A 26949-nucleotide genomic window follows, 5' to 3' on the forward strand; every position below is an offset into this window, starting at 1 on the left:
AGAAAAAAGGAGATTTGTTTAGTTACAGGCATGTTAACAGCAGTTTTTCAGGATTTAAGGATAAAAAAGGAATTTTTTTCTCAGAAAAAAATTGTTAAAAAGGCAATTTTTAGTTCTTTTTTTTTAATAAAAATGGTTTAAAATAAGGGTGTCTCTTCGAAATTCTATCCTTTGAAAAGTTATTCAGTTTAATTTACCCCGTTTTTGTTCGATCATTTTGTTTCCTTGTGACCTTGAGTTTGGGCTCTCTGGTCTGCAGAAGTGTTAATAAAATCGCGCGTGAGGTAATCTACAGTACGCTCTGAGCAGAAATTGCGCGTTTTTCAGCCGCCAAGCACGCAGCGCTAAAATCAATAAATGGCAAGGCTATCTGAAATTTGCCGAAAAATCTAAACCAGGATTTTTGCAGATCAGACGAATAGCTAGAGCGAATTCAAATATGAGCAGAGCAAGACTTCTTTCAACTTCTACTCCCCAGGTAAGAAAATGAATAGTAAAAATCAACGGAGCGGAAATCGAGAAAAAAAATAGTATTGACTGTTTTATTTTCGATTTTCTAAAAATAATTTGACTGAAAATTAAGCATAAAATATTTCCGATAACTCATCCGAGCTTCTTTTTCTTCATTTTCATCAAAGTGATCGTCAGTAAGCTGCTTGTAATTATCTTGTAGACGAACGAGTTCATGAGTTCTTAGAAACCATTTTCAAAATTTGTTTTTTACATGGATCAAGAAACAGGTTTTTTGAAAAGTTCCTGAGTGGAATGGGCTCACTTCCGAAATGGTCGAAAATTTTAAAAGAATTGAAAATGCAAGAAATAGTTGGAAAAAGGAGAAAAACTGTAAAAATCATTTTTTAAGACAGTCAAAGGCCTGCACTTGAAGGTGCTTTTATACCTATTCGTTGAACTTCTACATCCCCATTATAAAAATTAAAAAGGGAAATGTCCCAACATTATCCAAAAACAAGAATAGTCTCCTTTCCAACTTCTGTTTATTTTCTGAATGTCGATCACAGCCATTCATTTGAACTTTCAGATCATGGCCCAGGGTGCTTCCACAGCCCTCGAACACAACTGTCTGCTAGACATCGACGCCTCCCAGCGACCCCACCGAGGCTCCCACATTGTCTGCACCATTGGCCCAGTCTCTCGATCCGTCGAAAAGCTCACTGAATTGATTGAAGCTGGCATGGACATTGTCCGAATGAACTTCTCCCACGGAACCCACGACTACCACCGCGAGACCATCCTCAACGTCCGAAAAGCCATCGACAATCTTCGAGCCAAGAAGACTCTCTTCAAGCCCGTTGCCATTGCCCTCGACACCAAGGGACCTGAAATCCGAACCGGTCTCCTCGTTGGCGGCGGCTCCGCCATTGTCACTCTCGTCAAGGGCGAGAAAATCACCCTTTCCCTAGACGAAGCCGACTTCGAAAAGGGCACCAAGGACAAGATCTACGTCGATTACAAGAACCTTTCCAAAGTTATCAAGAAGGGTGACTTGATCTTCATCGACGATGGTCTTATTTCCGTCAAAGCCGTCGATGTCAAGCCAAATGCCATCGTCTGCGAAATTCAGAACGGTGGAGAACTCGGATCTAAGAAGGGATGCAACTTGCCCGGAATCGAAGTTGATCTCCCTGCTGTTTCCGAGAAGGACAAGGCTGACTTGCTCTTCGGTGTTGAAATGGGAGTCGACATGGTCTTCGCTTCATTCATCCGAAAAGCTGCTGATGTCATGGCTGTCCGCGATGTTCTTGGAGAAGAAGTAAGTTGGTCTTTTGAAATAAATAAGTAATTATTAATTTCAGGGAGCTGCTATCAAAATCATTTCCAAAATCGAAAACCACGAAGGTGTTCGGAAAGTCAGCGAAGTCATCGAGGCCTCCGACGGAATCATGGTTGCCCGAGGCGACATGGGAATCGAAATCCCCGCTGAGAAGGTCTTCCTTGCACAGAAAATGATCATCGGCCGATGCAATGTTGTTGGCAAGCCAGTCATCTGTGCTACCCAGATGTTGGAAAGCATGACTTCCAAGCCTCGACCTACTCGGTAAGAAACACATTTGAGGGATTTTCCTTATTCATATTCTAGAGCTGAAGTCAGTGATGTCGCCAACGCAGTTTTGGACGGCGCTGATTGCGTCATGCTTTCTGGCGAAACCGCAAAGGGTGAGTACCCAGTCGAAGCTGTCCAGATGATGGCAAGAATCGCCCGAGATGCCGAGAGCGCTATCTTCACCGAACAGGTTCCCTCTTATTTCCCACCCTCTGTTTGATGATTTTCTAGACCTTCGCCGACATCAAGGCTAACACTGGCGTCAGCAAGGAGTGGACCGAAGTCATCGGCTCCTCCGTCGTCGAAGCCGCCAACAAGTGCAACGCCGCCGCAATTGTTGTTCTTACCCGCACTGGTGATTCCGCTCAGCGAATTTCCAAGGTAAAACCCATCCTCTCTCTTTCTTTTCAAACCATTTCCAGTACCGACCCGCCTGCCCGATCCTCGCTGTCTCCCGATTCGAGCAGACTGCTCGACAATGCTACCTCCACCGAGGAGTTCACCCTCTCCTCTACACCGAACCCGTCCAGAGCAAATGGGAAGATGACATTGAAGCCCGAGTTCAGTTTGCGTTCAAATCCGCCCTCGATCGAGGTTTTGTCAAGTAAGTCATCCTTTTTACGAAAATTGATTCAAAAATGATTCTCCTTTTCACAAATTGATTCAAGGAAAGATCAACTCGCGTTGATCGTCACCGGGCCAAGTGAAGATAAGGCTGACAGATTTGTTGTCAGAACTATCTAAAGGGTAATTGCCGATTTGGTTTGTTTTCGTTTCAGTTACAGTCTCTTACAGTTAGCTTACAGTTTTGATGTCCACTTAACTAGCCATTCTTTGCATGTTTTTTTTTTTTGTAAAAATCTGTAATCTTATTCTCATTAATATTTTCTAGAGCCGGCCAAATCGCAGTCGTCGTCAACGGCTGGGCGCGCGGAAAAGCGCAGACAACAAATACCATGCGTCTCATGACCATTTCTGCCTGAGTTTCTTCCTGTACATTACAATAAATTATTCAAAGCGAAACTTGTGTATTCAAATTTCTTTCTCTCCGCTTAAGCCCTTCGATAGCCCTCACGCGAATTTGAAAAAACACGCGCTGCAGTTTATCTTAGCGGGAGATTCAGGTTTATAAACGGAGAAAAAAGTTGAAAAATCCAAAAAACAATTATGGGAAATCTTTTAAAATTCATCGCTTTTTTCCTCGCTTTCATCGGCCAAGTTGCCAACATCACCGTCGAAGCTGGCAAGAAGTACAAGAAGGCGAAGAAAGCAGCTCCCGAACCTGAGCCAGAACTCGAGCAAGAGTACGAGAACGAAAATGAGATGGAGAAAGAAGGACCTCAAAATGACTGTAGGTTCATAATAAAAGATTTTACTTTATTGAAATTCTAGTGATGCTTTTCGCCTTGATGGTTGGCGGAGTTTGGCTGGCGCTGATTGGCATTCGACGGGTTTCTAGAGCTTTTTGTGGATCTGTCAATATTGAGGTAGAAATCAAATCTTGAAAAAAACTTCTTCATCTATCATTTTCAGACTTTTGGAATCTTCCTTGCCGTCGCCATGTCCTACTACTGCTACTCTGGAAACCCTGAGCTTTTCTCAACCATGGTTAAACTCACGTCTTTCTTAAATCACAACAGTATCTCTAGAATGGAAACTTCACCAAGCTCCTCGCCTCGAAATCTGCTCCTGATTTCGGTGCCGCGGCGATGGAAGTGTTCCGGAACTTGGCTCAAATTCTCCTCGTTGTTTTCAAAGACGGATTTACCTGCATTTCTGGTCTTTTCAATTCTGCTCAGAATTCTTTCAACCCTGTCAAGAAGTGAAAATTAGAATAAAAATCACCAAAAAAGGTTGAAGATTTTCAATTTTTCATCCGATTCTGCATTTGAAAGGTCATTTTCCGGGCGTGTTCTTTGAAGCAGGTGCCCTACATTTAAAGAAATTGTTCAATATTTAATTTGCAAGCGCGTGTTTAGTCACTAATCAAATAATTTTCCGAATCACCCGGAATTTGAATTTCTTTCAAATTTCCTTTCATTCAGCGCTTGTGTTACAGAGTATGGAAAAATGAGACACCTTCTGATTTTGCTTTTCGCTGCCGTCTGCGAGACGAAAAAGAGAAAACAGGAAGAGGAGTTTTTTCAGTGCAGGGCGAAGGAAAATTGTGGCGAGTGTATTCAGGCCTCGCCGAAATGCGCCTGGTGCGAAGGTAAGAGAGAATCTAGAGTAGGGTCGGACACAAAAAAATTTTTTGAAAGCCGCAAAAGGGAAATATATATGTATCGAAAGAGCAGAAGCTGGCGATTCGAATGATATATGTCTCGATGCCGTGAGAGTTGGGAATATTTTTTAAATAATTTTTAAAGATTCAAAAAAAACGTGATAATTATACGGGATTCAAGAATTTCAACTTTTGTTCTAGGCGTGCTATGATTACGATCGATAGCTTTTTTTGAAGCTCAGTAATCACTGAATTCATCGACGTGATATTTTTGGAACCAGCTGGTCATTCTGGTGGTTCGTCGCGGTTCAAACCTTTGGATGGATTGAGATCCGGCAATATGTATATCAAAATGCATATTTTTTGATAAGAAAAAGTTCCAACAGAATTTCAAACAAAACCACTTCGTTGACCGACCGGTTCACAGCGGTTCAAAACGGTTCACGCTCCGAGTATTCAAAAAATATCGAAATATGTATATCAAAATGCTTCTCTAGTAAAAAGGAGTTTTTCAAATTGATTTTCGAACAGAACCACTTGGCAAACCGCCCGGTTTACAGTGGTTCAAAGCGGTTCACGGTCTGAATACTCACAAAATATTAAAACATGTATATCAAAATGCCTATCTACTCAAGAGGACTCTTTAAAACTTACTTTCGAACAGAACCACTTGGCTAACCGCCCGGTTCACAGCGGTTCAGAGCGGTTCACGGTCCGAATATTCACAGAATATTGAAAGATGTATATTAAAATGCTTTTCTACTCAAGAGGAGTCTTTTAAACTGATTTACGAACCAAAGCACTTGGCTAACCGCCCGGTTCAGAGCGGTTCAGAGTGGTTCACGCTCTTAGTATTCACAAAATGCTGAAATATAAATATCAAAATGAATCTCTAAGTCTTTTTAACAGATATTCGAACCAAACTACTTGGCTAAATGACTGGTTCGTCGTGGTTCAAGACAGTTCATCTTCTATTTACATTCATAAAATTGAGTCTGCGACGGGGCGAAGCCGATCCGAAGGTGAGGCCAGTCTTGTTTATTCAATTGAGTCGGTGACGGGGCGAAGCCGACCCGAAGGGGAAGCCAGTCTCGTTTATTCAATTGAATCTGTGACGGGGCGAAGCCGACCCAAAGGGGAGGCCAGTCTCGTTTATTCAATTGATTCTGTGACGGGGCGAAGCTGACCCGAAGGGGAGGCCAGTCTTGTTTATTCAATTGAGTCAGTGACGGGGCGAAACCGACCAGAAGGGGAGGCCAGTCTCGTTCATTCAATTCAGTTTGCGACGGGGCGAAGCCGACCCGAAGGGGAGGCCAGTCTCGTTAATTCAATTGAGTCTGTGACGGGGCGAAGCCGACCTGAAGGGGAGGCCAGTCTCGTTCATTCAATTCAGTTTGCGACGAGGCGAAGCCGACCAGAAGGGGAGACCAGTCTCGTTCATTTAATTCAGTTTGCGACGGGGCGAAGCCGACCCGAAGGGGAGGTCAGTCTCGTTTATTCCATTCAGTTTGCGACGGGGCAAAGTCGACCCGAAGGGGAGGCCAGTCTCGTTTATTCAATTGAGTCAGTGACGAGGCGAAGCTGACCCGAAGGGGAGGCCAGTCTTGTTTATTCAATTGAGTCAGTGACGGGGCGAAACCGACCAGAAGGGGAGGCCAGTCTCGTTCATTCAATTCAGTTTGCGACGGGGCGAAGCCGACCCGAAGGGGAGGCCAGTCTCGTTAATTCAATTGAGTCTGTGACGGGGCGAAGCCGACCTGAAGGGGAGGCCAGTCTCGTTCATTCAATTCAGTTTGCGACGAGGCGAAGCCGACCAGAAGGAGACCAGTCTCGTTCATTTAATTCAGTTTGCGACGGGGCGAAGCCGACCCGAAGGGGAGGTCAGTCTCGTTTATTCCATTCAGTTTGCGACGTGGCGAAGCCAATCCGAAGGGCAGGCCAGTCTCGTTTATTCGCAGACTTAATTGAATAAACTGGACTGGCCATTCGGATCGACCTGGCCTCGTCCCAGACTGAATTGAATAAACGGAACTGGCCTCCCCTTCGGGTCGGCTTGGCCCCGTCCCAGACTGAATTGAATAAACGGAACCGGCCTCTACTTCGGGTCGGCTTGGCCCCGTCGCAAACTCAATTTAATAAACGAGACTGGCCTCCCCTTTGGGTCGGCTTTGCCCCGTCGCAAACTGAATTGAATAAACGAGACTGGCCTCCCCTTCGGGTCGGCTTCGCCCCGTCACATACTCAATTGAATAAACGAGACTGGCCTCCCCTTCGAGTCGGCTTCGCCCCGTCGCAGACTCAATTAAATAAACGAGACTTTTCTTCCCTACGGGTTAGGCTTATATTTCAGCATTTTGTTGATACTAAGAGCGTAAACCACTCTGAACCGCTGTGAACCGGGCATTTAGCCAAGTGGTTTTGTTTGTTTATCATTTAAAAAGACTCCTATTGAGTAGAAAAGCATTATCATATACATTTTTCAATATTCTGTGAATATCTAGATCGTGAACCGCTCTGAACCGCTGTGAACCGGGCGGTAAGCCAAGTGGTTCGGTTCGAAAATGAGTTTTAAAGAGGCCTCATGAGTAGAGAGGCATTTTGATATCCATATTTCAATATTTTGTGAGTATTCAGCCCGTGAACCGCTTTGAACCACTGTGAACCGGGCGGTTGGCCAAGTGGTTCTGTTCGAAAATCAGTTTGAAAGACTCCTTTTTAGTAGAGAAGCATTTTGATATACATATTTCAATATTTTGTGAATACTCGGAGCGTGAATCGTTTGGAACCGCTGTGAACCGAACGGTCAACGGAGTGGTTTTTTTGAAAATCTGTTGGAACTATTTCTTATAAAAAAATATGCATTTTGATATACATATTGCCGGATCTCAATCCATCCAAAGGTTTGGACCGCGACGAACCACCAGAATGACCAGCTGGTTCCAAAAATATCACCTCGATGAATTCAGCGATTACTTCGCTTCAAGAAAAGCTATTGATCGTAATCATAGCACGCCTAGGACAAAAGTTCAAATTCTTGAATTCTCGTATCTTGTAGTTTCAGTCCACTTTGAGGCGCTAGAAAATCTCAGAGGATACCCAGATTATTTATTTTTCCAGTTATGAGAAGAAAACGCTTTCAAAGCTCCAATAAAAGCCATTGACCATGTTTCTAGCACCTATAAACCAGAAAAAATTCTTGGAGATTCCTTTTAAAAACGTGAAATTTTCCATATTAGTCCTGTTCGGACATTAGAAAAAAATTTTTTAAAAAATATTCCCAATAGCTATGCATAAAATTTTTAGTGAGGATAAAAGCCAAGTGTCTGTTACATATAAACACACATTATTGAGATTGCGGCTTTTAGATTTTTTGAGATAAGGCTGTTTTAATGTAGCTATTTAAAGAAAAAATATGTCACTTGAAAAGTAAAAGGCGTCGCAACTGTCCTTATTTTTCATTTCTACCTCTGAAATTTGTCTCGCATATATTTTGAACCCTTTACTGCAAATAACAAAGAGAAAATAGTTCATCAGCATTCATTATATATTGAATTCGATTTTTTAAAGCTTTTTAACCAAAAAATAGCCATTTTTAGGGCTTTTTAGCCTCTCTAATCCCACGTTCACCACCAATGGTGCTAAATTTTTGTGGGTGGGGGTTTTTGACCATGCTGAATTCGGTACTGATGAGAAAAAAAGGATTTGAGAACTTTTTTTTTCTGTGTCCGACCCTAATCTAGAGCATTACACGGCAAAGAATTATTTGAGTAAAAGGAGCTAACAAATTATTTTTGGGAAATCGAGGCTTGAATCAAGACGTTAGATGAAGAAATTTTCTTTAAAAATTCGAATTTTGTATGAAAAAAAAATTACCTTTGCTACAATTTCCATGAAAAATTATGGTCATTTATACGAGTCAAATGATAAATATTCAAAAAAAATTTGCTTCACTCATCAATATTTTCCTTAGATCTTTCGATCCCAACTACCGATCGCTGCTTTGATGCTTCCTTCATCTCAAACTACCTCAACTGCTCCTCCCTCATCAACCCTCAAAGTCGAATCGAATCATCTCGAAATCGCCGATCAGCAGATTCCGAATCCGACAAGCATGGAAAGCACAAGAAGCACAAGAAAAAATCGCCGAAGAAAAAGAAGAACAAAGGCAAATCGAACGCTGCCAAAGCTGGTTCTTTAGCTGGAAAAGCCGCGGCCGGGGCAACAGGAGCCGCAGGAGCTACAGTGCTGAGAAAACCGATCGTCAGTGATCGAGATTCGGCTCAAAACCCATTCAGTCCTTCTGCCATGAATCTCCAAATCCGCCCTTTTGACGAATTCGAATTTGAGTGGACTTTTGAGATGCCAGAATATCAACCTCTCGATCTTTACTTTCTCTTCGATTTATCCTACTCGATGGAGCCCGATGTCAAGAACTTGATCGCATATTCTGAGAAACTCTTCGAAAAGTTCGAAAATATTTACCCGGAAGGAAAGAGGGACTACTTCCACGTTGGCTTTGGCAGTTTTGTTGATAAACGACTGATGCCGGCTTCGAGTGAAAACGATGTTATCTTAGGTAAATAAACTACAGTTTTCCCTTGAAATTGAAACTCGTTTTTTTAAGAAAACCCCTGCGCTCTGGACCCATTGGATTCTCCTTCTGGAGGAAAGTGTGCAACAAACTTCGTGTTCGAAAACAACCTTCCTCTTGCTCAACGAGACGGTGCAGAATTCAGCAAGGATATCAAGCGAAACGTCAAGGTCAGTTCAAATATTGACTTTGAAGAAGCCGGACTCGACGCGCTGATTCAAGCAGCTGTTTGCGACCAAGTCGGGTGGAGAAACACTGCGCAAAAGATGATTGTCTACATTTCCGATGCAGGATTCCACACTGCTGGGGAAGGAATCCTGAGCGGACTGCTTGATAGATACGAAGAAAAGTGCCAGCTTGAAAGCAACGTAGTCCGGGATGGAGACAAATACGACTACCCATCCGTCGGCCAAGCCGCGAAAATCCTCAATGATCGAAACATCATGTTGGCCTTGACCATTTCTGTCGATGAAGAAGATGATTCCGATATTTCCCACGTGGAATCTTCGTACAATGACTTGGCGAGTCTCATCGGAAACTCTTTGGTGGAGAAGATGTCTAGCAGACAGAATGTGGATGAACTCGCGGATCAGATTTATAAAGCATACAAGGAACTTTCAGAGAGGGCGTATGTCGACTTGAGTGAATTGCCGACCCCGGGTTATCCGTTCAATTGGAGAATCACGAAGACCGAACATTTTGATAAAAATGGACGACCTGTGAGAAGAGACGATGAATGCACAACAGGTAGGAAAAACCATAAATCACATTTTTTTATGAAAATTGATGAATTTTTGAATATGGATGAGTTCGAGATATTTTGATTGGCATAATCTTAAATCCAATTGTCGTAAGTGTAAGAGTATTATTTTATCAAATTATTTTTCTAGAATGCGAGCATGTTCTCCCTGGCCACTCCGTCCGCTACACCACCCTCGTCGAGCATGTCCCCGGCCTTGCAACTGGTTACGCAGTCAATGCCCCTGAAATCAGAATCGGTGTCGTTGAAGAGCGCCTCCAAGTGGACATGAGCTTGATCGAACACTGCAACTGCGAAAATAACGACGTGAACTCGGATCAGTGCGAGTCGAAGGACCTGGAATGCGGGATCTGCAACTGTGGCGAAGGGTACACAGATGATGAGTGTAGAGTTGATGGGGATAAACCGCCGTGTCAGAATGTTGGACATTGTGTCTGTGGAGTTTGCCACGTAAGATCATCCTTTCACACCAAGATCATTTGCAAGTGCTCTTTAAAAATCAATTTCACACAGTTTTGCAAGAACTATAAACTTTAGCCGGAAAAACTATTTTTATTGTTTTTTACAAACGTAAAACTTTTTCTAGTGTCCCGATAAATTTACTGGAGATTATTGCCAATGCAACCTTCAATCATTCTGCAATGCTGGAGACTGTGTCCATGGGGAGTGCCGGGAAACAGCTGATAGTACAATTGAAAGGTACAGAGAACCGGAATTTCTAAAGAAAATGCTTCAAATTAAGCTGCAAAATGGAATGTGTTTGCGAAGATGGCTGGCTAAAAGACTCTGTTGGTGCTTGTCGGTGTCCTCCAAATCCGGAAAGTTGTCTGTCAGTTGATGGTCAGAGCTGCGGAGGGGAGTTTCAGGGATCTTGCGATTGCAACACTGTGAGTTAAAGAATAGGTTTGAAAATCAACATGACTTAGTGCCGATGCAACAAAATTGCTGATTCGAACAACAACGTCCTCGGAAAATGGATGGATGACAAGAAATGCATCCCTTTCAAAGATGAATGTCAGGATTATTTGAAAAAATACATCACGTGCCGACTCGATTTTTGCGAATCAAAATCAGATGCCGGTATGTTTTTCTCTCGTTATCTCATCATCAGGGATTTTAAGAGGGTTGTTGGGAAGAATCAGCAAATGAATGTCACTTGGAAAAGAACCCGAGCTACAAAAATATCAACTTCGAGGGAAATACCGTCCAGAACTATGGAAAAATCGACATTCAGAATATTCAACCTCAGACTTATGAAAAGGTAATCGACTCATATCTTCCAGTACTCATTTTCTTGAAGGCTCCAGGATGCACTATTCCAATCACGAAAATCGCCGAATGGGGAAGCGAAATCACCTGTTCAGCGAATTTCGGCATTGACATCCGAGAAGACAACACTCTTTCTCTCAAAGTGCATCTTTTCTCAAACGACAAGAAGTCTTTCGAGGAAAACTTGACAAAATGCAGCATGGACCCCAAAAAGTGGATGACGATTGCAGGCTGCAGTACTGCTGCTTTGTTGATCCTTCTTATTGCCAGTATGTTTGAACCTCTCTCTCTCTTTTATAAGTCAATTTTCTAGTCATTGCGATCTTGGCAAAGTGGTATTTGAACTATCAGTCCAAGAAAGAATGGATACAACATGAGTCAAACGTCGAAAAATCAATGCACAATATGACGCAAAACGCCCTCTACACAAATCCAACATCAACTCACAATGCGACTGGTGACCAAAACTCTCTTGAAACTGTTAGTCCTCTCATGATATTCTCCTCTCAAATATTTTTTCAGGACAATTTGCTGGATAAAACGACTGGATCTCATGTTCTCCCAGAGACAGGAGCAAACAACAACAACGAAACTCAACTGGATGAAACTGTTCAAGCTGGTGCGGCTGGAGAATACTGGGGTCGAAATCGCCAGAAATAATTCTTTATTTGTAAATAAAATGAAGTTCACAGATTTTCTGATCAAAGAGTCACTTTCTCCAGTTCCAAAAAATGTTCCAATCGAAATCTGAGCCGCTTTCAGTTTCACTTGCAGCTTTGATAGCTTCAGTTGTTGTTAATTGTGGCGGAAATTCGGTCACTTCTTCGAACCCGTATTCATCATACTCGAAAATCAGCCCTGTTCTGAGATCGACAATACTGTCACTGTAAGATCCGTCTCCTTGGCAATCGCTGATCATGGAGTCTCCCGAGCTTTCCGCGGGTTTCGTTGATCATCCGATATGTTACAAAAAGAAACTTTATAGAAACCCATCGCTAGAATACCACGCTCTTAAGGGGGTAGAACTAGGTTTTTCGAAAATAGCCGATTCTAGACCGGCGCTCAAAGCCAGGAGAGCTTAGATTTTCATATTCTCTCTTCGGCTGAAGATAGAACAAACTTAGATCTAACAACATTTTTCTTAAATTTTTTTTTCGTCAACACATTTTGGCGTGAGAGAGCGAAACTTCAACCCCCCTCTTCGAAACTTGCAATTTTAGCGTATTCGCGTCCTCAAATTTCCTGAATCACGTGACTAGCCAAAATTTTTAACTCTCATTTTAAGATAGTTAAACCATTTATCTAGCAACATTTTTGAGGAAATTGCGTAATCATAAGTAAAAACAGGTTTTTCTTATTAAAGGGTGCCTCCCGAAAATCACGATTTTTCGAAAAATCTAGTTCTACCCCCTTAAACAAGGAAGATTCGTGTTGCATTCTAGATATCGTCCTCTTTCATCTGTTACCCGCCTAAAAATGAATAAGTTCTAGTTCAAGCTTGAAAAAACCTGATCGGGAGGAGCTCGTCTCCAGTTATTTTGTCAATGCAGTAGCAAGTGCCATCAAAGCACTGCCGCGCGTTGTATTTCTTGTCATTCAATTTTTGGCACTTGATTTCTTTTCGCCATTTTTTCGCGCTTTTGCAATTTTTCGCCGGAATCGACAGCGGATTTGCGAAGAACGGGTTCTCTTTTTGATCAAAAATTATTCCACAGTTGATCAGACTAAAGAAAATTGAATAAAGGAGCATTTCGAGTCAAAATCTTAAGAAAAAAAGGAAGACTGAAGATATTCTGAAGGCACAGTGATTTATCTCGCCTTGTAATTGGGCAATTACGAATAGCCACGTCCGAGTTTGAGATTTTTTTTTCACATCTATCTCGTATTATCCCTTTGATCCCATAAATTATCCAATTCTGACGAGTTTTAGTCATTCTGGAGGACACAGTCTAATGTCGTTGTAGCAGCCAAGTGAGTCCCACGCAGGGTCGCTGTTTATTGACTGACAGGGTCACTTGACGGCTATAAAAATTTTCTTCCTCCGAGATAAATCCACTTCATTACTTTCACATTCAACCTTTTTTTTCTGATTCAGGGAAAAGTTTCAAAGAAGGGAGAAAAAATGGTCAGAGTAGAAACAGTTGAAGTCAATCGAAGCCCAGATTTGGTCAGGAAGATAAGCTACAGCTCAACTTTACCAGGTTCGATATTGATTGTTTTTAAAATTCTAGATTTTGATTTGCATTAGTCAGAGTTATAGTTAGAGTCAGAGTGGCATTGACATTGGTATATTCATCGACGAAAATAAAAAAAATAAAACCCTATTTTTCGAAGCAAAAATCACGATTATGGTTTCTCAAAATCTTTATTTCAGGCTACGATTATGCTATCAGTCCGGAAGCTCCTTATTGGCATACGAGAGTCGTCGGTGCGGAATGGATGCGAGTGGATTTTGACACTTGCTTGACTCTTACTGGACTAAAGGTACTGTAGCTAAACTGAATCAAAAATCATCTTTCTGAAGCTTCAAGCCTCGGGTCTCGAAGGCGCAAAATGCTGGGTGCAGTCTTTCTCCGTCCAAGTCGTCCGAGAAAATGGCGATGTCGAATTTATCAACGACTCGAAATCCTTCCGAGGAAATACGAATGCTCACTCGACGAATACAGTCACCTTCAATCGGCCGCAAACTTGCAAGGGGCTTCTTATTCTCCCCGAAACTGCTAAAAACGATGTTATTTCCCTGAAACTCTGGCTTTCTTATCTCAAAGTCTAAAAATAAAAACTCTAAAAAAGGGTATATTTTGCCTAAATAATAATACAGTTAGGACAGGGTCCGACTATTCGGTCGACGTCTTGATTGTCGAGATCGAAAATCGCATCCTCGATTTTCTTCGAGTCGACTTTTTCGACCACAGGAGTGTCTTGCTTGTCCGGTTCTTCTGTCTTCACTTCTTGATTCTTTTTTATGCTCCGCCTAGAACTATTTTTCGCCTTCAAAATTTAGTTTCTCTTGCTACCTTTTCTTTCGGGAGGATCTCTTCCTCTTCAACCTTGGTTCTTCCGTCTGCTGAGCGGTCTCTTGGTCGTTTTGGATAACTTCTTCTTCATTCATTATGTCAAATTATATAATTTTAATGATTGATTCTCTAAAGATAATTTTGCATTTGGAAAATTATTTTGATTAGCTTCCGGTCTGTCTATTTATTTTTCGATTTTGCTTTGCAATCACTTCATAAAATCAATTTTTCTTTACTAAAGTGAGTTTTCGTTTTTTATTTGATAAAAAATTTTGACGGTAGAGAGTCAGAATTCATCGAATCCGGTCAAAGTCAGGTTTCAAAAATTAGCCATTTCTTCCTCTTTTGGTTCTTCTTTTTTCTTTTCTTCTTCAAAAGAAGGGTTTTCAAGTGCCGATTCTTCCTTCTCTATTTTGTCGAATTTTCCATCTTCTGGTTTTTGAAGCTCCTGGAATTTATAGGCAGCGAGGGCGTAGAGAAAAATGTTGATGATTTTGAACGTCAAAGCTAAAAACAAGTTAAGAAAAATGTTTTGACCACGATGGGACTCGAACCCACAACTTCCTGATTCGAAGTCAGACGCCATATCCATTAGGCCACGCGGCCGCTGTTTGATCTCTGCTAATAAAAGAACTCACGTAAGGAAAGCATTCCCGCTAGAAAAGTGTCATCATTGTAGACATGGCAAGATCCTCCTTTACCGCATTCCGTAGTCGACCAGATCACGCAACTTTTGTCCATGAATTTTCCAGCGACTATTGGGGCCCAGCAGTTTCCGAACGCTTTGATGATTACCCACATTAGACCCAGGGCAAGTCCTTTGTTTTCAGTGCCAACAGCTCTAGAATCGGAATGACACATGAATTTCGCGAAAAAAAAAGAACCTCAGAATAGCGATGGGCGCCGTGACATCAGTGAGAAACTCGAAAAAGATGGTGAAAAAACTGATGATGAGCATTTGAAGATATTGAGCGCTACATTCATCTTCTTCTTCTTGTTCTTTATCACAAGCTTTCATGTATCCATACTCTTCCGGACCAGCACAGGCGCAGTTGAAATACTAAAACTGACGATGAACTACAAGAAAAAGGCCTACCGTTGCGCTCTCACTTTTTAGGCGGTGAAAAATCTGGGTCTGAAGCCCTCTCAGACCGAGATTTAGCGCGAGGCGTGTATTTTCTGAGACGTACAACACCTACCACACTCCCCGCAGCTCAGAGCTTTGCCGAGCGCGCACCAATCAGAGCGCGGAGTGAAATAAGCGCCCTCACTCGGAAATAAAATCAAGAATCAAAGTTTATTAAAATAAACGGTTTTTTTGACAGTGTTGATGAATTAAAAACTTATTTTTGCTTAAAAGGGCGGTTGTTTTTTATACATAATAATAATATAGTTACATATAATATAGTTTAAATAAATTGATCGATTAAATTTTATTGGCTTTTCCACACTCAATCCCGGCTTCACCCACTTCAATCTTTGCTTCAACAACTTCGATCCTAGCTTAACAGACGTCAATCCTGGTCGCTCCAGCGTCAATCCCGGCTTCTTAAGATCCGATCGGGGCGTCACTTTCTTCAATCCTAGCTTCTCAGATCCCAGTCCCGGCTTTTCAGTTGTCTATTATTTCCTCTTGAATAATGATCATGGCTTCTCCAAGATTAAATTGACGCCGTGATTGAAACTGATGAAGCTGGGATTAACACTGAAAAAGTCGGGATTGACGCCAAAGATTCTTTGACAAAGAACCCGGGATCGACATTCGAAAATCCAGAATCGGCAGACTCCTGAATTGGCTATTTAAGAAACTCAGGATTTTGAGAAATCCAGGATTTGAGAAATGCGGGATTTTGGGAAATGCGGGAGCAGAAAAAAGAAAAGGGTTGAAAATTCCAGCGGCGAGAAGCAAAAAAAATTTGGCGAGAAAAAAGCAGTCAAAATCGCGTTAATGAAGAACCGGAAGGGCCGTCAAGCCCCTTAAATTAAAAAATCAAGAATCGGGGCTGAGACGGCCCGAAGGGCCGTCAAGCCCCTTAAATTAAAAAATCAAGAATCGGGGCTGAGACGGCCCGAAGGGCCGTCAAGCCCCTTAAATTAAAAAATCAAGAATCGGGGCTGAGACGGCCCGAAGGGCCGTCAAGCCCCTTAAATTAAAAATCAAGAATCGGGGCTGAGACGGCCCGAAGGGCCGTCAAGCCCCTTAAATTAAAATCAAGAATCGGGGCTGAGACGGCCCGAAGGGCCGTCAAGCCCCTTAAATTAAAAATCAAGAATCGGGGCTGAGACGGCCCGAAGGGCCGTCAAGCCCCTTAAATTAAAAATCAAGAATCGGGGCTGAGACGGCCCGAAGGGCCGTCAAGCCCCTTAAATTAAAATCAAGAATCGGGGCTGAGACGGCCCGAAGGGCCGTCAAGCCCCTTAAATTAAAAATCAAGAATCGGGGCTGAGACGGCCCGAAGGGCCGTCAAGCCCCTTAAATTAAAAATCAAGAATCGGGGCTGAGACGGCCCGAAGGGCCGTCAAGCCCTTAAATTAAAAATCAAGAATCGGGGCTGAGACGGCCCGAAGGGCCGTCAAGCCCCTTAAATTAAAAATCAAGAATCGGGGCTGAGACGGCCCGAAGGGCCGTCAAGCCCCTTAAATTAAAATCAAGAATCGGGGCTGAGACGGCCCGAAGGGCCGTCAAGCCCTTAAATTAAAAATCAAGAATCGGGGCTGAGACGGCCCGAAGGGCCGTCAAGCCCCTTAAATTAAAAATCAAGAATCGGGGCTGAGACGGCCCGAAGGGCCGTCAAGTCCCTTAAATTAAAAAATCAAGAATCGGGGCTGAGACGGCCCGAAGGGCCGTCAAGCCCCTTAAATTAAAAATCAAGAATCGGGGCTGAGACGGCCCGAAGGGCCGTCAAGCCCCTTAAATTAAAAATCAAGAATCGGGGCTGAGACGGCCCGAAGGGCCGTCAAGCCCCTTAAATTAAAATCAAGAATCGGGGCTGAGACGGCCCGAAGGGCCGTCAAGTCCCTTAAATTAAAAAATCAAGAATCGGGGCTGAGACGGCCCGAAGGGCCGTCAAGCCCCTTAAATTAAAAATCAAGAATCGGGGCTGAGACGGCCCGAAGGGCCGTCAAGCCCCTTAAATTAAAAATCAAGAATCGGGGCTGAGACGGCCCGAAGGGCCGTCAAGCCCCTTAAATTAAAATCAAGAATCGGGGCTGAGACGGCCCGAAGGGCCGTCAAGTCCCTTAAATTAAAAAATCAAGAATCGGGGCTGAGACGGCCCGAAGGGCCGTCAAGCCCCTTAAATTAAAAAATCAAGAATCGGGGCTGAGACGGCCCGAAGGGCCGTCAAGCCCCTTAAATTAAAAAATCAAGAATCGGGGCTGAGACGGCCCGAAGGGCCGTCAAGTCCCTTAAATTAAAAAATCAAGAATCGGGGCTGAGACGGCCCGAAGGGCCGTCAAGTCCCTTAAATTAAAAAATCAAGAATCGGGGCTGAGACGGCCCGAAGGGCCGTCAAGCCCCTTAAATATAAAAATCAAGAATCGGGGCTGAGACGGCCCGAAGGGCCGTCAAGCCCCTTAAATTAAAAAATCAAGAATCGGGGCTGAGACGGCCCGAAGGGCCGTCAAGCCCCTTAAATTAAAAAATCAAGAATCGGGGCTGAGACGGCCCGAAGGGCCGTCAAGCCCCTTAAATTAAAAAATCAAGAATCGGGGCTGAGACGGCCCGAAGGGCCGTCAAGTCCCTTAAATTAAAAATCAAGAATCGGGGCTGAGACGGCCCGAAGGGCCGTCAAGCCCCTTAAATTAAAAATCAAGAATCGGGGCTGAGACGGCCCGATGGGCCGTCAAGCCCCTTAAATTAAAAAATCAAGAATCGGGGCTGAGACGGCCCGAAGGGCCGTCAAGCCCCTTAAATTAAAAAATCAAGAATCGGGGCTGAGACGGCCCGAAGGGCCGTCAAGCCCCTTAAATTAAAAAATCAAGAATCGGGGCTGAGACGGCCCGAAGGGCCGTCAAGCCCCTATAATTAAAAAAACAAGAATCGGGGCTGAGACGGCCCGAAGGGCCGTCAAGCCCCTTAAATTAAAAAATTTAAAAGAGTGAGCTGAGTGAACTGATTTTCGAAAATGAATTTATCTGCTCAGCTCTGCTCAGACAATTATCACTCAGCTAAGCTTAGGCTAGCTCAATTATTCACGAACATGATCTATTCTGCTTAGCTTAGCTTATCTTAGACAAGTTTCATTCAGCTCAGCTTAAGGATTATAACATATTTTCACTACTTAAAAACAGTAAAATACAGCTCAACCCAGCTCACTCAGCTCAGCTCACCTCTAATTAGGGTGCGCTCAGCTAAGCTCAGCTCAATAACCTCTCAAAATGGCCAGCTCAGCTCAGCTCAGTGAGCTCCAAAATTGGCGTGCTCAGCTCAGCTCAGAGAATTTATCACTCATGGCAGCTCAGCTCAGCTCATTAAAAATAAAGCCAAATTTGCAACTCTGGTGGGAGATGGGAGCTGAGATTTTTGAAAATTACGAGCTCTTATCTTAATCCTGGGTTAATCGATTTCTATCTGGGCTTTTCCAGCGGCTATCCAATCTTGGGAAGTCATGATCGACATTCGAGAAGCATGATTTGCAACTGAGAAGCCGAGACTGAGGTCTTAGAAGCTAGGATTCAAGTAAATGACGCTTGGATCGGCATAAAGAAGCCGGGATCGACGCTGGAGATGCAATAATTGACGTTTGAGTCACAAGGATTGACGTCTGAAAGCTATGATCGAAGTTGTTGAAGCCGGGATTGAAGTTGATGAAGCCGGGACTGACTGTGGAGAAGCCAATAAAAACAGTTTTATCGTCAATCATTGATTGACAATCAATCTAAATTAATTCGCATCGCCGTTAGCCAAAGGCGACTATTTTGTTTATAAGAGGATGAAAAAAGGTATATCAATAGAGCCAGCATAAATATGCAGAAAAAACTGCACAAGAAAATGTCTTTTTTACTAAGATAAATTTATCAAAGAAGAGTTCCTAATTAGCAAAGGAAGATTTTTTGCATTCCTAGAGCGCGCTGCTCCTTAGCGCCCCCACAAGGCCGACCCTCAAGTCAATTTTTCCCCTGCTTCGAGATGTTACGTCATTCCGAGTAATAACCACACCGCAGGCTCAAGTGAAAGTGCGCCTGAATTTTTAGCGCACCGCCCCGCGAGTGAAATCGCAACGGTACCATTTCATATCCATCAGGATTATCCTCATCTGGCGGCATTGTTTGACTTTCAGCACATCCAGCATGACATGGAGAAAAGTAAGTTTTCCCAACAAATTGCTTCGTGACCGGATCTTCTTTCCCAATACAAGTCGGGAAGTAGTAGCGTTCGATACAATGGCAGTCATCGTTGCACTCGTTTTTCACGCTGTAGTTTGATGGGTGGTCAAAGAGGCCAAAATGGCTGACCGATTCTTGCTGGACAAAAACGTTGTTTGGATAAGGAGAAGTAACACCAACGAGTTCCGGCTGGCCACAGGATAGAAACGCCGACCAAGCATAGAAAAAGGCAGCGAGGGTGGCGGCGATGGTGGAAAAGATCATGATTCCTCGGCCGCTGAGTTTCATGCATTTGATCACGACTCCACCGAAAATGCTTCCGAGAAGAGCTCCTGGAACGCAAACGATCCCACTTGCCACAGCAGAATTAGCAGCGGTCACATGAAATCGCACTTCGATGATCTTTGGTCCAAAATTCATCAGCCCTGTTTTCACCGGAGCATCAAAAGCGCTCCCGAACGAGCAGAGAAGAAAAATCGGATTCTTCACCACCGACATCAAATTTGCTTCTCCAGCGGACGAATCTCCATCTTCAATTTCGACCACTCGTTTTTTCTTGATCTCCGCGGTCCCAGGAATTTGCCTCGGAAAGCCGAAAAAGAACGGTCCTTAAAGTTCCCCGTGACCTTCAAAATTTTCTGAATGACCTTCAAGTACTCACCAACAAAGATGCAGCCAATGCCCGCGGCGAGAATTCCAGGCCACCACGCCCCTACCCACTGGGGCTCGCCCGGCTCGATATTATCCGGCTTTTCGACCGTGTCGAAATCTACCCAAGTCGATAAGCTAATTGCTCCGCCCAAGTACCCAACAAGCGGCCCAAGCGCCGTGCAAGCTCGAACCAGAGCAAAGTAAATAGCCCCTTTTCCAGGTGGACAGCTTGTCTCGATGAACGCCATGCTGACTGTATGAAGAGGAACACTGCCGATCCCGATGAAAATTTGGCCAAGAACAAACATTGCCAGCCACCATTGAAGATTCTGCTCATTTTCGACGCATTCTAGAGGTTCATCGACGCAGAATTCGAAGTCATCGCCGTCGGAAGCACTGTTGTTCATTCCAGGATAAGAGTAGTTGTCCGTCAAAAAATGAGGAAGCGAGTAAAAAATACAGCCAAACCCAAGAATCACCATACAAACACAATTCTTGACACCAACAGTCGCCGTCCAGGACTTCGTTATCGTTACAGCACTGGCAACGAAAGCAATTTCGCTGAAGACGATCATGAATCCAGTCATCCACGACTCGAAGCCGAATCGTTTTTCAAGCGTCGAAACGCAAATCGGAATCAGCCCGAAATTGACGCCGCACTGCAGCAAGACCGCCAAGCAGAGAAAAAACGTAAAGACTCCGATTTTATTAACACATTCGATTTTTCCATAGCAAGGGGCGTTTTTCTCTGGTAAACAAGAATAAGGACCTTCATCTTGCTCACCGAAATCGTCTTTTTTCTTATCAAAGAATGAGTTATTTTTTACAATTTATGATTTTTTTACCTTTTCCTCCTCTTTCTCCATAATTTAAGCTCTCTTCTTAATCTTTAAAAAAAAGTTACATGAAAATTTTCTGCTGAAAATCTGGGCGAGTGAAAAACAAATATTGGAGATAAATACACTTTATAATGGTACCGCGAAAATAGTTTGTTGATCATTCTGCACGGATTTTATGGTCTTCTTGTTTCTGGCAAGAATCCAAAGAAAAAGCTCGTCAAAGGAAAAATTGCAACATAATCTCGAATTCAAAAAAAATGCACAATTGTCAATTAACACCGCCACAGATTGGTGTATCAAATAGTAAAACACAAGATTGCGTATCAGCCGATCTGAACCCAAAACTAACGATCGGGCCGTCCTGACGTGTACCAAGCGATTATCCAAAACACAGATCGGGAGCCAATCCGATCAGCACCGTTTCGATTGATAAGCGTGCACCCCCGCTGCGCCTGATCATTTTTACGCAGCTCTCCGATACGCGAGAACGGGTTTGGAAAAAAATTTGATTTTTTTTCAAGAGATAAAAACGAAGACTTAAAAAAGATGAAGGCCTGGATCGAAATATATCTTCAAAAAAATATAAATTATTAAGCAAAAATCATTAAAAATATCGTTATATCAGATCTAGAAATCTTTCCTTCCTGAATTTTTTAATTTAATTATTCATTTTAATCCATTCAAAGCTCTCTATCTCCTTACTTTTATCAACAACCAAGGGTTTTGACCTGTCAACCCTCGAAGCCGATGGCCTCGAACTTATGCAACCATGCTTCGGCCTTCCTCGATCAAAAAATCTCCCCAAGATCTCCAGCGGTATTGTCCCGAATAACTACAAATGCAAAGTCCGCTGCATCGACTACAAGAAACACCGATTCGCTGTCCGAATCACTGATGGAGAAATGGTGCCAAAACTCGGCTGCGCTACTGCTGAAACTCGGGGCTGCCCACTTCACGAAGACTATTACTTTAGACAGAAGCGGTCTATCTTCGACAAAGAGAACCAAGATTACATTACTCCGAAAACGACGTTTGTCAAATGCAAAAATTTGGGAATTGACTCTCCTGAATTCCGCCATCGCTGCGTCAAAAACCGCCCTCAAGTCTCCCCAGAGCTTTCCTTCCGATGGGTTCCTGATCTTCGAGAATGCTCTGAAGTCTCAACAACGACGACTACAACCACCACAACAACAACTACGACGACAACAACGACCACAACAACTCCCGAATCCTCAGTCTCCGATTGGTCGAGCTGTCCGGATTCCGGAGTTTGTCGACCGGAAATTCAGACCAGAACTATTGATGGCGCTATAGGAACCGATCTCGAATCATTCTAGAGTCAAGATAAGAGCCTAGCTCAATATTCAAGTCTTCTTTCTAAATCGGGCACAAGAGTCACGAAGATGCTTCCCGTTCTCCTGCCAAGCTTGCCATGCTGACATGACGTTCTTCGAGTGGGATATCAGTTCGACAACCTTGACTGCTAGAATTCCATGGGTCAGCCGAAACAACTTGGTCGATGGTTTCGTACCAGTCAACAAACGAGTCAAGGTTTCCATTTTTCATTTTTTCTAGAATCTTTATTTCTTCTAGAATGCTCGATGCATGGACTCAGTTGAAGTTAACGCGAAATTAGGAAGCCCGTGCTTGTGTGACGAAGATCAAGGCTGCGCTTTCGACAATTGGCCGGAAAATATTTGCGCTAGAAACGGCTACGGAGAAGAGTACTTCTGGACTCCCGGTCCTCAGAAAACTTTCACTGAAGATCGAGATTTTACTAGCACGATTGTCGAGGATGATTACTCTTTGACTTACCTAGGTAAGGATTTTCAAAGAGGGTTAATCATTCTACGTTTTTTCAGGAACGAATGGAGAATCTGATGTTCGATTCTCCGATCGAATCAGCTGGTGGGAAAACGGACCATCCATCTGTCGCGCTAGAACCGAGCTCTACATGCCTGGTGTCGAGCGACCAGTTTTGAAAGACGATGGTTCTTTGAGCACCCCTGCATGGAACCAACTCGAATGCGATTTTGAGATCAACAAGTATCCAACAACAAACGATCCTATTTCAAGCACTTCATCCAGCCATGGAAGCGACAGCTATGAAGTTTTGACTGGACATGCTAAATGGATCAAGGAACGGCTCAAAATTTTGAACACCAAATAGAGTAGATTCAATTCTAGAGCCAAAATAGGCTTCGGAACTCAACGAAGAATACGAGCGACTAATCATTGTCGGCAACTACAATCAAGGCTTCATGTACGAAGAAGGCCAAGAATACGGTCTTTGTCGATGGTCGAAAGAAAACTGCATCAAAAGATCTGGCGCTAGTTGCCATTCTGATGGAAGTCTGAGCGCTGTTGAAAACGAACAGACGAGAGATTTCATCAGAAACGCTCCTTACCATCCTGGCGTCCTGAGCTGGAGACGAGGAAACTTGGTCTGCAACAGTTTGGTCGGAGTCCAAGGAATTACTAATAATGTCTATTCTGTGCGAAACGAAATTTTCCCTGACAACGATGAGCTTGAAATCCTTGTTCGATCTGTCGACATTACACCAAAATAAAATAACTATCGTGTCTTGTTTATTGGTGTTGATAAATTATCAATGATAATGCAGCCAAAAACTCATGATTTTCGCCTTTATATATTTTTATTTCTCAATGATTAAATTTTGATAAGAATTTTTAATAAAATTTTCTAAGAATTTTTTAACGACTCTGTTTCTTTGACAGCGGGCAAGGCGATGATTGGACCTTGACGTCATTCTCCAAATCATTCTTTGTTACGATCTTATTTGAGTAGTTCTCTTTTGGAGAACAAATGAACAGAAACACGAGAAATTATGAAAGAGGAAGAAAATTGCACTAACGAAAGATCAGGCCAAGAAAAGGATGTTTCTCTTATCGACACAGATCAAGAGCTCGTTGATGACGGTCAGCTTCTTGGTCAAGGGTAACATTCTTTAATTATTATTATAAATAAAACTTTTTTCATAAAGACAAGTCAGTATTGACATAGATGTCCCTCTTCTTGACACAAATGAAAGGCAACGAAATGAAGAGGAACAAAATGATGACCAAGAAGTAAATACCCCTTCAACTGAAGAGAACTCGAAAAAATGCTGCTCGAAAGAATGTAAAATCGTCACAAACAGCATTTTGTTTTTGTTTGTCATCGCTTTGCTGGTATTCAAATTCGTCTTTGAGTTCAATCACAATTCTGATCCGATAGGGACTATTTTCATTCCGATTCTTGGAGTTCTTACCCTAGCGAAACTTTTGCATGACGTAAAAAATGCCGACTTTACTAAATTCTGTTGACAATCATTACATCAAATAAAATCATCACGCTTGAAACAGTCTCTTTGAAAATAAACGGCGCGAGGTTAAAAAATTCTAGATAAAAGCGCGAAGCTGCGGTTTCGCGACAATTTCTCTGACACGACTTCCGTTAACTTCCATCTTTTCGCACCCTAAAATTTTCGATTTGTAGAAAACCGATATTATCTAATTTGATTACGTGAAAACGTCACCGCTTTCTTTTTTCTCAATTCTGATTTCATCCGGGTTCAAAGAAGTCCTCTTTCTTTTCTTGTAAAATTTTATTTCTGGAATAGAATAGAGATAGTACTGGCCAGTAATTCGCAAAATTATTCCATCACTTGTGACTGCGATTGTTGGGTTGTTGGATACATATTAGTAAAAAGAAGGGGAATTTGTACAGGGGAGAATTATTTTCAGATTGTCAATTTTCATCGCATTGATAACTGCAGGGTTTCAAGGGCATCGAGCAGAGCTGGCGACGAGGAAGATGGCGCTATAGGAACCGATCTCGAATCATTCTAGAGTCAAGATAAGAGCCTAGCTCAATATTCAAGTCTTCTTTCTAAATCGGGCACAAGAGTCACGAAGATGCTTCCCGTTCTCCTGCCAAGCTTGCCATGCTGACATGACGTTCTTCGAGTGGGATATCAGTTCGACAACCTTGACTGCTAGAATTCCATGGGTCAGCCGAAACAACTTGGTCGATGGTTTCGTACCAGTCAACAAACGAGTCAAGGTTTCCATTTTTCATTTTTTCTAGAATCTTTATTTCTTCTAGAATGCTCGATGCATGGACTCAGTTGAAGTTAACGCGAAATTAGGAAGCCCGTGCTTGTGTGACGAAGATCAAGGCTGCGCTTTCGACAATTGGCCGGAAAATATTTGCGCTAGAAACGGCTACGGAGAAGAGTACTTCTGGACTCCCGGTCCTCAGAAAACTTTCACTGAAGATCGAGATTTTACTAGCACGATTGTCGAGGATGATTACTCTTTGACTTACCTAGGTAAGGATTTTCAAAGAGGGTTAATCATTCTACGTTTTTTCAGGAACGAATGGAGAATCTGATGTTCGATTCTCCGATCGAATCAGCTGGTGGGAAAACGGACCATCCATCTGTCGCGCTAGAACCGAGCTCTACATGCCTGGTGTCGAGCGACCAGTTTTGAAAGACGATGGTTCTTTGAGCACCCCTGCATGGAACCAACTCGAATGCGATTTTGAGATCAACAAGTATCCAACAACAAACGATCCTATTTCAAGCACTTCATCCAGCCATGGAAGCGACAGCTATGAAGTTTTGACTGGACATGCTAAATGGATCAAGGAACGGCTCAAAATTTTGAACACCAAATAGAGTAGATTCAATTCTAGAGCCAAAATAGGCTTCGGAACTCAACGAAGAATACGAGCGACTAATCATTGTCGGCAACTACAATCAAGGCTTCATGTACGAAGAAGGCCAAGAATACGGTCTTTGTCGATGGTCGAAAGAAAACTGCATCAAAAGATCTGGCGCTAGTTGCCATTCTGATGGAAGTCTGAGCGCTGTTGAAAACGAACAGACGAGAGATTTCATCAGAAACGCTCCTTACCATCCTGGCGTCCTGAGCTGGAGACGAGGAAACTTGGTCTGCAACAGTTTGGTCGGAGTCCAAGGAATTACTAATAATGTCTATTCTGTGCGAAACGAAATTTTCCCTGACAACGATGAGCTTGAAATCCTTGTTCGATCTGTCGACATTACACCAAAATAAAATAACTATCGTGTCTTGTTTATTGGTGTTGATAAATTATCAATGATAATGCAGCCAAAAACTCATGATTTTCGCCTTTATATACAGTCGGAGTCCAAAATAAGGGACTTTTTTTGCTCCAAAATTTTCGAAAAAAGTCCCTTAAATTGGGTCATCAAAGCAAAAAATATGTCCCTGCCAAATTTTTTCAAAGTATATTTTTTGCGGCAAAATAAGCTGAAGTCATTGTTTTTCTTGCTTTTATGACATTTTTGAAAGAGGAAACCATATTCTGAAAGGGAAATCACTTCAGTTTGCGGCAAAACTGGTTGAAATCAAGGTTATTGATACCATTTATTGGCTCTCAGCTAACCGAAAAAGCTTACTAATCTCAGAAAGTCCCTTAAATTGGATTTTTTTCTGCCGCTGATTTTCGGCATTTTGAGCCAAAAAGTCCCTTATCTTGGTGTCCCTTATTTTGGACTCCGACTGTATTTTTATTTCTCAATGATTAAATTTTGATAAGAATTTTTAATAAAATTTTCTAAGAATTTTTTAACGACTCTGTTTCTTTGACAGCGGGCAAGGCGATGATTGGACCTTGACGTCATTCTCCAAATCATTCTTTGTTACGATCTTATTTGAGTAGTTCTCTTTTGGAGAACAAATGAACAGAAACACGAGAAATTATGAAAGAGGAAGAAAATTGCACTAACGAAAGATCAGGCCAAGAAAAGGATGTTTCTCTTATCGACACAGATCAAGAGCTCGTTGATGACGGTCAGCTTCTTGGTCAAGGGTAACATTCTTTAATTATTATTATAAATAAAACTTTTTTCATAAAGACAAGTCAGTATTGACATAGATGTCCCTCTTCTTGACACAAATGAAAGGCAACGAAATGAAGAGGAACAAAATGATGACCAAGAAGTAAATACCCCTTCAACTGAAGAGAACTCGAAAAAATGCTGCTCGAAAGAATGTAAAATCGTCACAAACAGCATTTTGTTTTTGTTTGTCATCGCTTTGCTGGTATTCAAATTCGTCTTTGAGTTCAATCACAATTCTGATCCGATAGGGACTATTTTCATTCCGATTCTTGGAGTTCTTACCCTAGCGAAACTTTTGCATGACGTAAAAAATG

At 42.6% G+C, this 26949-nt stretch overlaps 8 protein-coding genes, 1 long non-coding RNA gene and 1 other non-coding gene across 13 annotated transcripts; 7 read left to right on the forward strand and 3 right to left on the reverse strand.

Moving 5' to 3' along the window:
* Positions 1-205: 205 nt before the first annotated feature.
* LOC145695304 (pyruvate kinase PKM-like) lies at positions 206-3085 on the forward strand. Of its 3 annotated transcripts, XM_081772303.1 has the most exons (9): positions 208-360; positions 410-478; positions 1040-1771; positions 1815-2056; positions 2099-2252; positions 2294-2443; positions 2485-2666; positions 2731-2809; positions 2955-3085. In XM_081772303.1, the coding sequence occupies exons 1-8, from the start codon at positions 358-360 to the stop codon at positions 2804-2806; spliced, it is 1608 nt and encodes a 535-aa protein (XP_081628429.1). In that variant the 5' UTR covers positions 208-357; the 3' UTR covers positions 2807-2809; positions 2955-3085. The 3 variants fall into 3 exon arrangements, with proteins under 3 accessions (XP_081628428.1, XP_081628429.1, XP_081628430.1); XM_081772302.1 differs by lacking the exon at positions 2731-2809 and having other exon boundaries at positions 206-360; XM_081772304.1 differs by lacking the exon at positions 2731-2809 and having other exon boundaries at positions 267-284.
* Positions 3086-3229: 144 nt separating this feature from the next.
* LOC145711431 (uncharacterized) lies at positions 3230-3888 on the forward strand. The gene is made up of 4 exons (XM_081789124.1): positions 3230-3413; positions 3455-3549; positions 3596-3670; positions 3712-3888. Exons 1-4 carry the CDS (start codon positions 3230-3232, stop codon positions 3886-3888), a joined length of 531 nt encoding a protein of 176 aa, XP_081645250.1.
* Positions 3889-4108: 220 nt separating this feature from the next.
* Positions 4109-11607, forward strand: LOC145707386 (integrin beta-1-B-like). The gene is made up of 11 exons (XM_081784909.1): positions 4109-4274; positions 8257-8862; positions 8911-9624; positions 9768-10087; positions 10224-10336; positions 10380-10524; positions 10564-10717; positions 10759-10898; positions 10938-11175; positions 11220-11386; positions 11429-11607. The coding sequence occupies exons 1-11, from the start codon at positions 4133-4135 to the stop codon at positions 11564-11566; spliced, it is 2877 nt and encodes a 958-aa protein (XP_081641035.1). The 5' UTR covers positions 4109-4132; the 3' UTR covers positions 11567-11607.
* Positions 11608-12948: 1341 nt separating this feature from the next.
* On the forward strand, positions 12949-13698 carry LOC145707170 (uncharacterized). The gene is made up of 3 exons (XM_081784662.1): positions 12949-13107; positions 13281-13390; positions 13431-13698. Exons 1-3 carry the CDS (start codon positions 13029-13031, stop codon positions 13677-13679), a joined length of 438 nt encoding a protein of 145 aa, XP_081640788.1. The 5' UTR covers positions 12949-13028; the 3' UTR covers positions 13680-13698.
* Positions 13683-14058, reverse strand: LOC145707180 (uncharacterized). Its single transcript, XR_014134735.1, has 2 exons — positions 13924-14058; positions 13683-13880 (listed from the first exon to the last, which is right to left on the reverse strand). It is a non-coding gene; the product is annotated as an uncharacterized LOC145707180 (long non-coding RNA).
* A 115-nt stretch (positions 14059-14173) lies between these two features.
* LOC145697199 (solute carrier organic anion transporter family member 4C1-like) lies at positions 14174-20830 on the reverse strand. Of its 2 annotated transcripts, XM_081774374.1 has the most exons (7): positions 20748-20830; positions 19913-20702; positions 19153-19859; positions 14808-14983; positions 14625-14764; positions 14562-14579; positions 14174-14430 (listed from the first exon to the last, which is right to left on the reverse strand). In XM_081774374.1, exons 1-7 carry the CDS (start codon positions 20766-20768, stop codon positions 14243-14245), a joined length of 2040 nt encoding a protein of 679 aa, XP_081630500.1. In that variant the 5' UTR covers positions 20769-20830; the 3' UTR covers positions 14174-14242. The 2 variants fall into 2 exon arrangements, with proteins under 2 accessions (XP_081630500.1, XP_081630493.1); XM_081774367.1 differs by having other exon boundaries at positions 14562-14764.
* On the reverse strand, positions 14457-14529 carry TRNAR-UCG (transfer RNA arginine (anticodon UCG)). The gene has a single exon. It is a non-coding gene; the product is annotated as a tRNA-Arg (tRNA).
* Positions 20831-21217: 387 nt separating the features above from the next.
* On the forward strand, positions 21218-22078 carry LOC145711432 (uncharacterized). The gene is made up of 2 exons (XM_081789125.1): positions 21218-21293; positions 21428-22078. Exons 1-2 carry the CDS (start codon positions 21288-21290, stop codon positions 22076-22078), a joined length of 657 nt encoding a protein of 218 aa, XP_081645251.1. The 5' UTR covers positions 21218-21287.
* Positions 22079-22138: 60 nt separating this feature from the next.
* Positions 22139-23317, forward strand: LOC145707293 (uncharacterized). Its single transcript, XM_081784801.1, has 3 exons — positions 22139-22292; positions 22335-22560; positions 22604-23317. The coding sequence occupies exons 1-3, from the start codon at positions 22182-22184 to the stop codon at positions 22909-22911; spliced, it is 645 nt and encodes a 214-aa protein (XP_081640927.1). The 5' UTR covers positions 22139-22181; the 3' UTR covers positions 22912-23317.
* A 1336-nt stretch (positions 23318-24653) lies between these two features.
* On the forward strand, positions 24654-25831 carry LOC145707109 (uncharacterized). The gene is made up of 3 exons (XM_081784596.1): positions 24654-24807; positions 24850-25075; positions 25119-25831. Exons 1-3 carry the CDS (start codon positions 24697-24699, stop codon positions 25424-25426), a joined length of 645 nt encoding a protein of 214 aa, XP_081640722.1. The 5' UTR covers positions 24654-24696; the 3' UTR covers positions 25427-25831.
* The last annotated feature ends 1118 nt before the right edge of the window (positions 25832-26949 follow it).

Source organism: Oikopleura dioica, chromosome 1, assembly GCF_907165135.1.
Source record: "Oikopleura dioica chromosome 1, OKI2018_I68_1.0, whole genome shotgun sequence".
Taxonomy (NCBI): domain Eukaryota; kingdom Metazoa; phylum Chordata; class Appendicularia; order Copelata; family Oikopleuridae; genus Oikopleura; species Oikopleura dioica.

Coding starts and splice junctions, on each gene's coding strand:
- LOC145695304 (XM_081772302.1), top strand. Junction 1,772..1,814: donor GCGATGTTCTTGGAGAAGAA/GTAAGTTGGTCT, acceptor TATTAATTTCAG/GGAGCTGCTATCAAAATCAT. Junction 2,057..2,098: donor TCCAAGCCTCGACCTACTCG/GTAAGAAACACA, acceptor TTCATATTCTAG/AGCTGAAGTCAGTGATGTCG.
- LOC145711431 (XM_081789124.1), top strand. CDS start 3,230: ATGGGAAATCTTTTAAAATTCATCGCTTTTTTCCTCGCTTTCATCGGC. Junction 3,550..3,595: donor GTGGATCTGTCAATATTGAG/GTAGAAATCAAA, acceptor TATCATTTTCAG/ACTTTTGGAATCTTCCTTGC. Junction 3,671..3,711: donor CTGAGCTTTTCTCAACCATG/GTTAAACTCACG, acceptor CAGTATCTCTAG/AATGGAAACTTCACCAAGCT.
- LOC145707386 (XM_081784909.1), top strand. CDS start 4,133: ATGAGACACCTTCTGATTTTGCTTTTCGCTGCCGTCTGCGAGACGAAA. Junction 9,625..9,767: donor AGACGATGAATGCACAACAG/GTAGGAAAAACC, acceptor TTATTTTTCTAG/AATGCGAGCATGTTCTCCCT. Junction 11,387..11,428: donor ACCAAAACTCTCTTGAAACT/GTTAGTCCTCTC, acceptor ATATTTTTTCAG/GACAATTTGCTGGATAAAAC.
- LOC145707170 (XM_081784662.1), top strand. CDS start 13,029: ATGGTCAGAGTAGAAACAGTTGAAGTCAATCGAAGCCCAGATTTGGTC. Junction 13,108..13,280: donor CTACAGCTCAACTTTACCAG/GTTCGATATTGA, acceptor TCTTTATTTCAG/GCTACGATTATGCTATCAGT. Junction 13,391..13,430: donor TGACTCTTACTGGACTAAAG/GTACTGTAGCTA, acceptor ATCTTTCTGAAG/CTTCAAGCCTCGGGTCTCGA.
- LOC145697199 (XM_081774367.1), bottom strand. CDS start 20,768: ATGGAGAAAGAGGAGGAAAAG. Junction 20,703..20,747: donor TGGAGAAAGAGGAGGAAAAG/GTAAAAAAATCA, acceptor TTCTTTGATAAG/AAAAAAGACGATTTCGGTGA. Junction 14,431..14,561: donor AGCGGGAATGCTTTCCTTAC/GTGAGTTCTTTT, acceptor ACTTGTTTTTAG/CTTTGACGTTCAAAATCATC.
- LOC145707293 (XM_081784801.1), top strand. CDS start 22,182: ATGACGTTCTTCGAGTGGGATATCAGTTCGACAACCTTGACTGCTAGA. Junction 22,293..22,334: donor CAGTCAACAAACGAGTCAAG/GTTTCCATTTTT, acceptor TATTTCTTCTAG/AATGCTCGATGCATGGACTC. Junction 22,561..22,603: donor TTACTCTTTGACTTACCTAG/GTAAGGATTTTC, acceptor ACGTTTTTTCAG/GAACGAATGGAGAATCTGAT.
- LOC145707109 (XM_081784596.1), top strand. CDS start 24,697: ATGACGTTCTTCGAGTGGGATATCAGTTCGACAACCTTGACTGCTAGA. Junction 24,808..24,849: donor CAGTCAACAAACGAGTCAAG/GTTTCCATTTTT, acceptor TATTTCTTCTAG/AATGCTCGATGCATGGACTC. Junction 25,076..25,118: donor TTACTCTTTGACTTACCTAG/GTAAGGATTTTC, acceptor ACGTTTTTTCAG/GAACGAATGGAGAATCTGAT.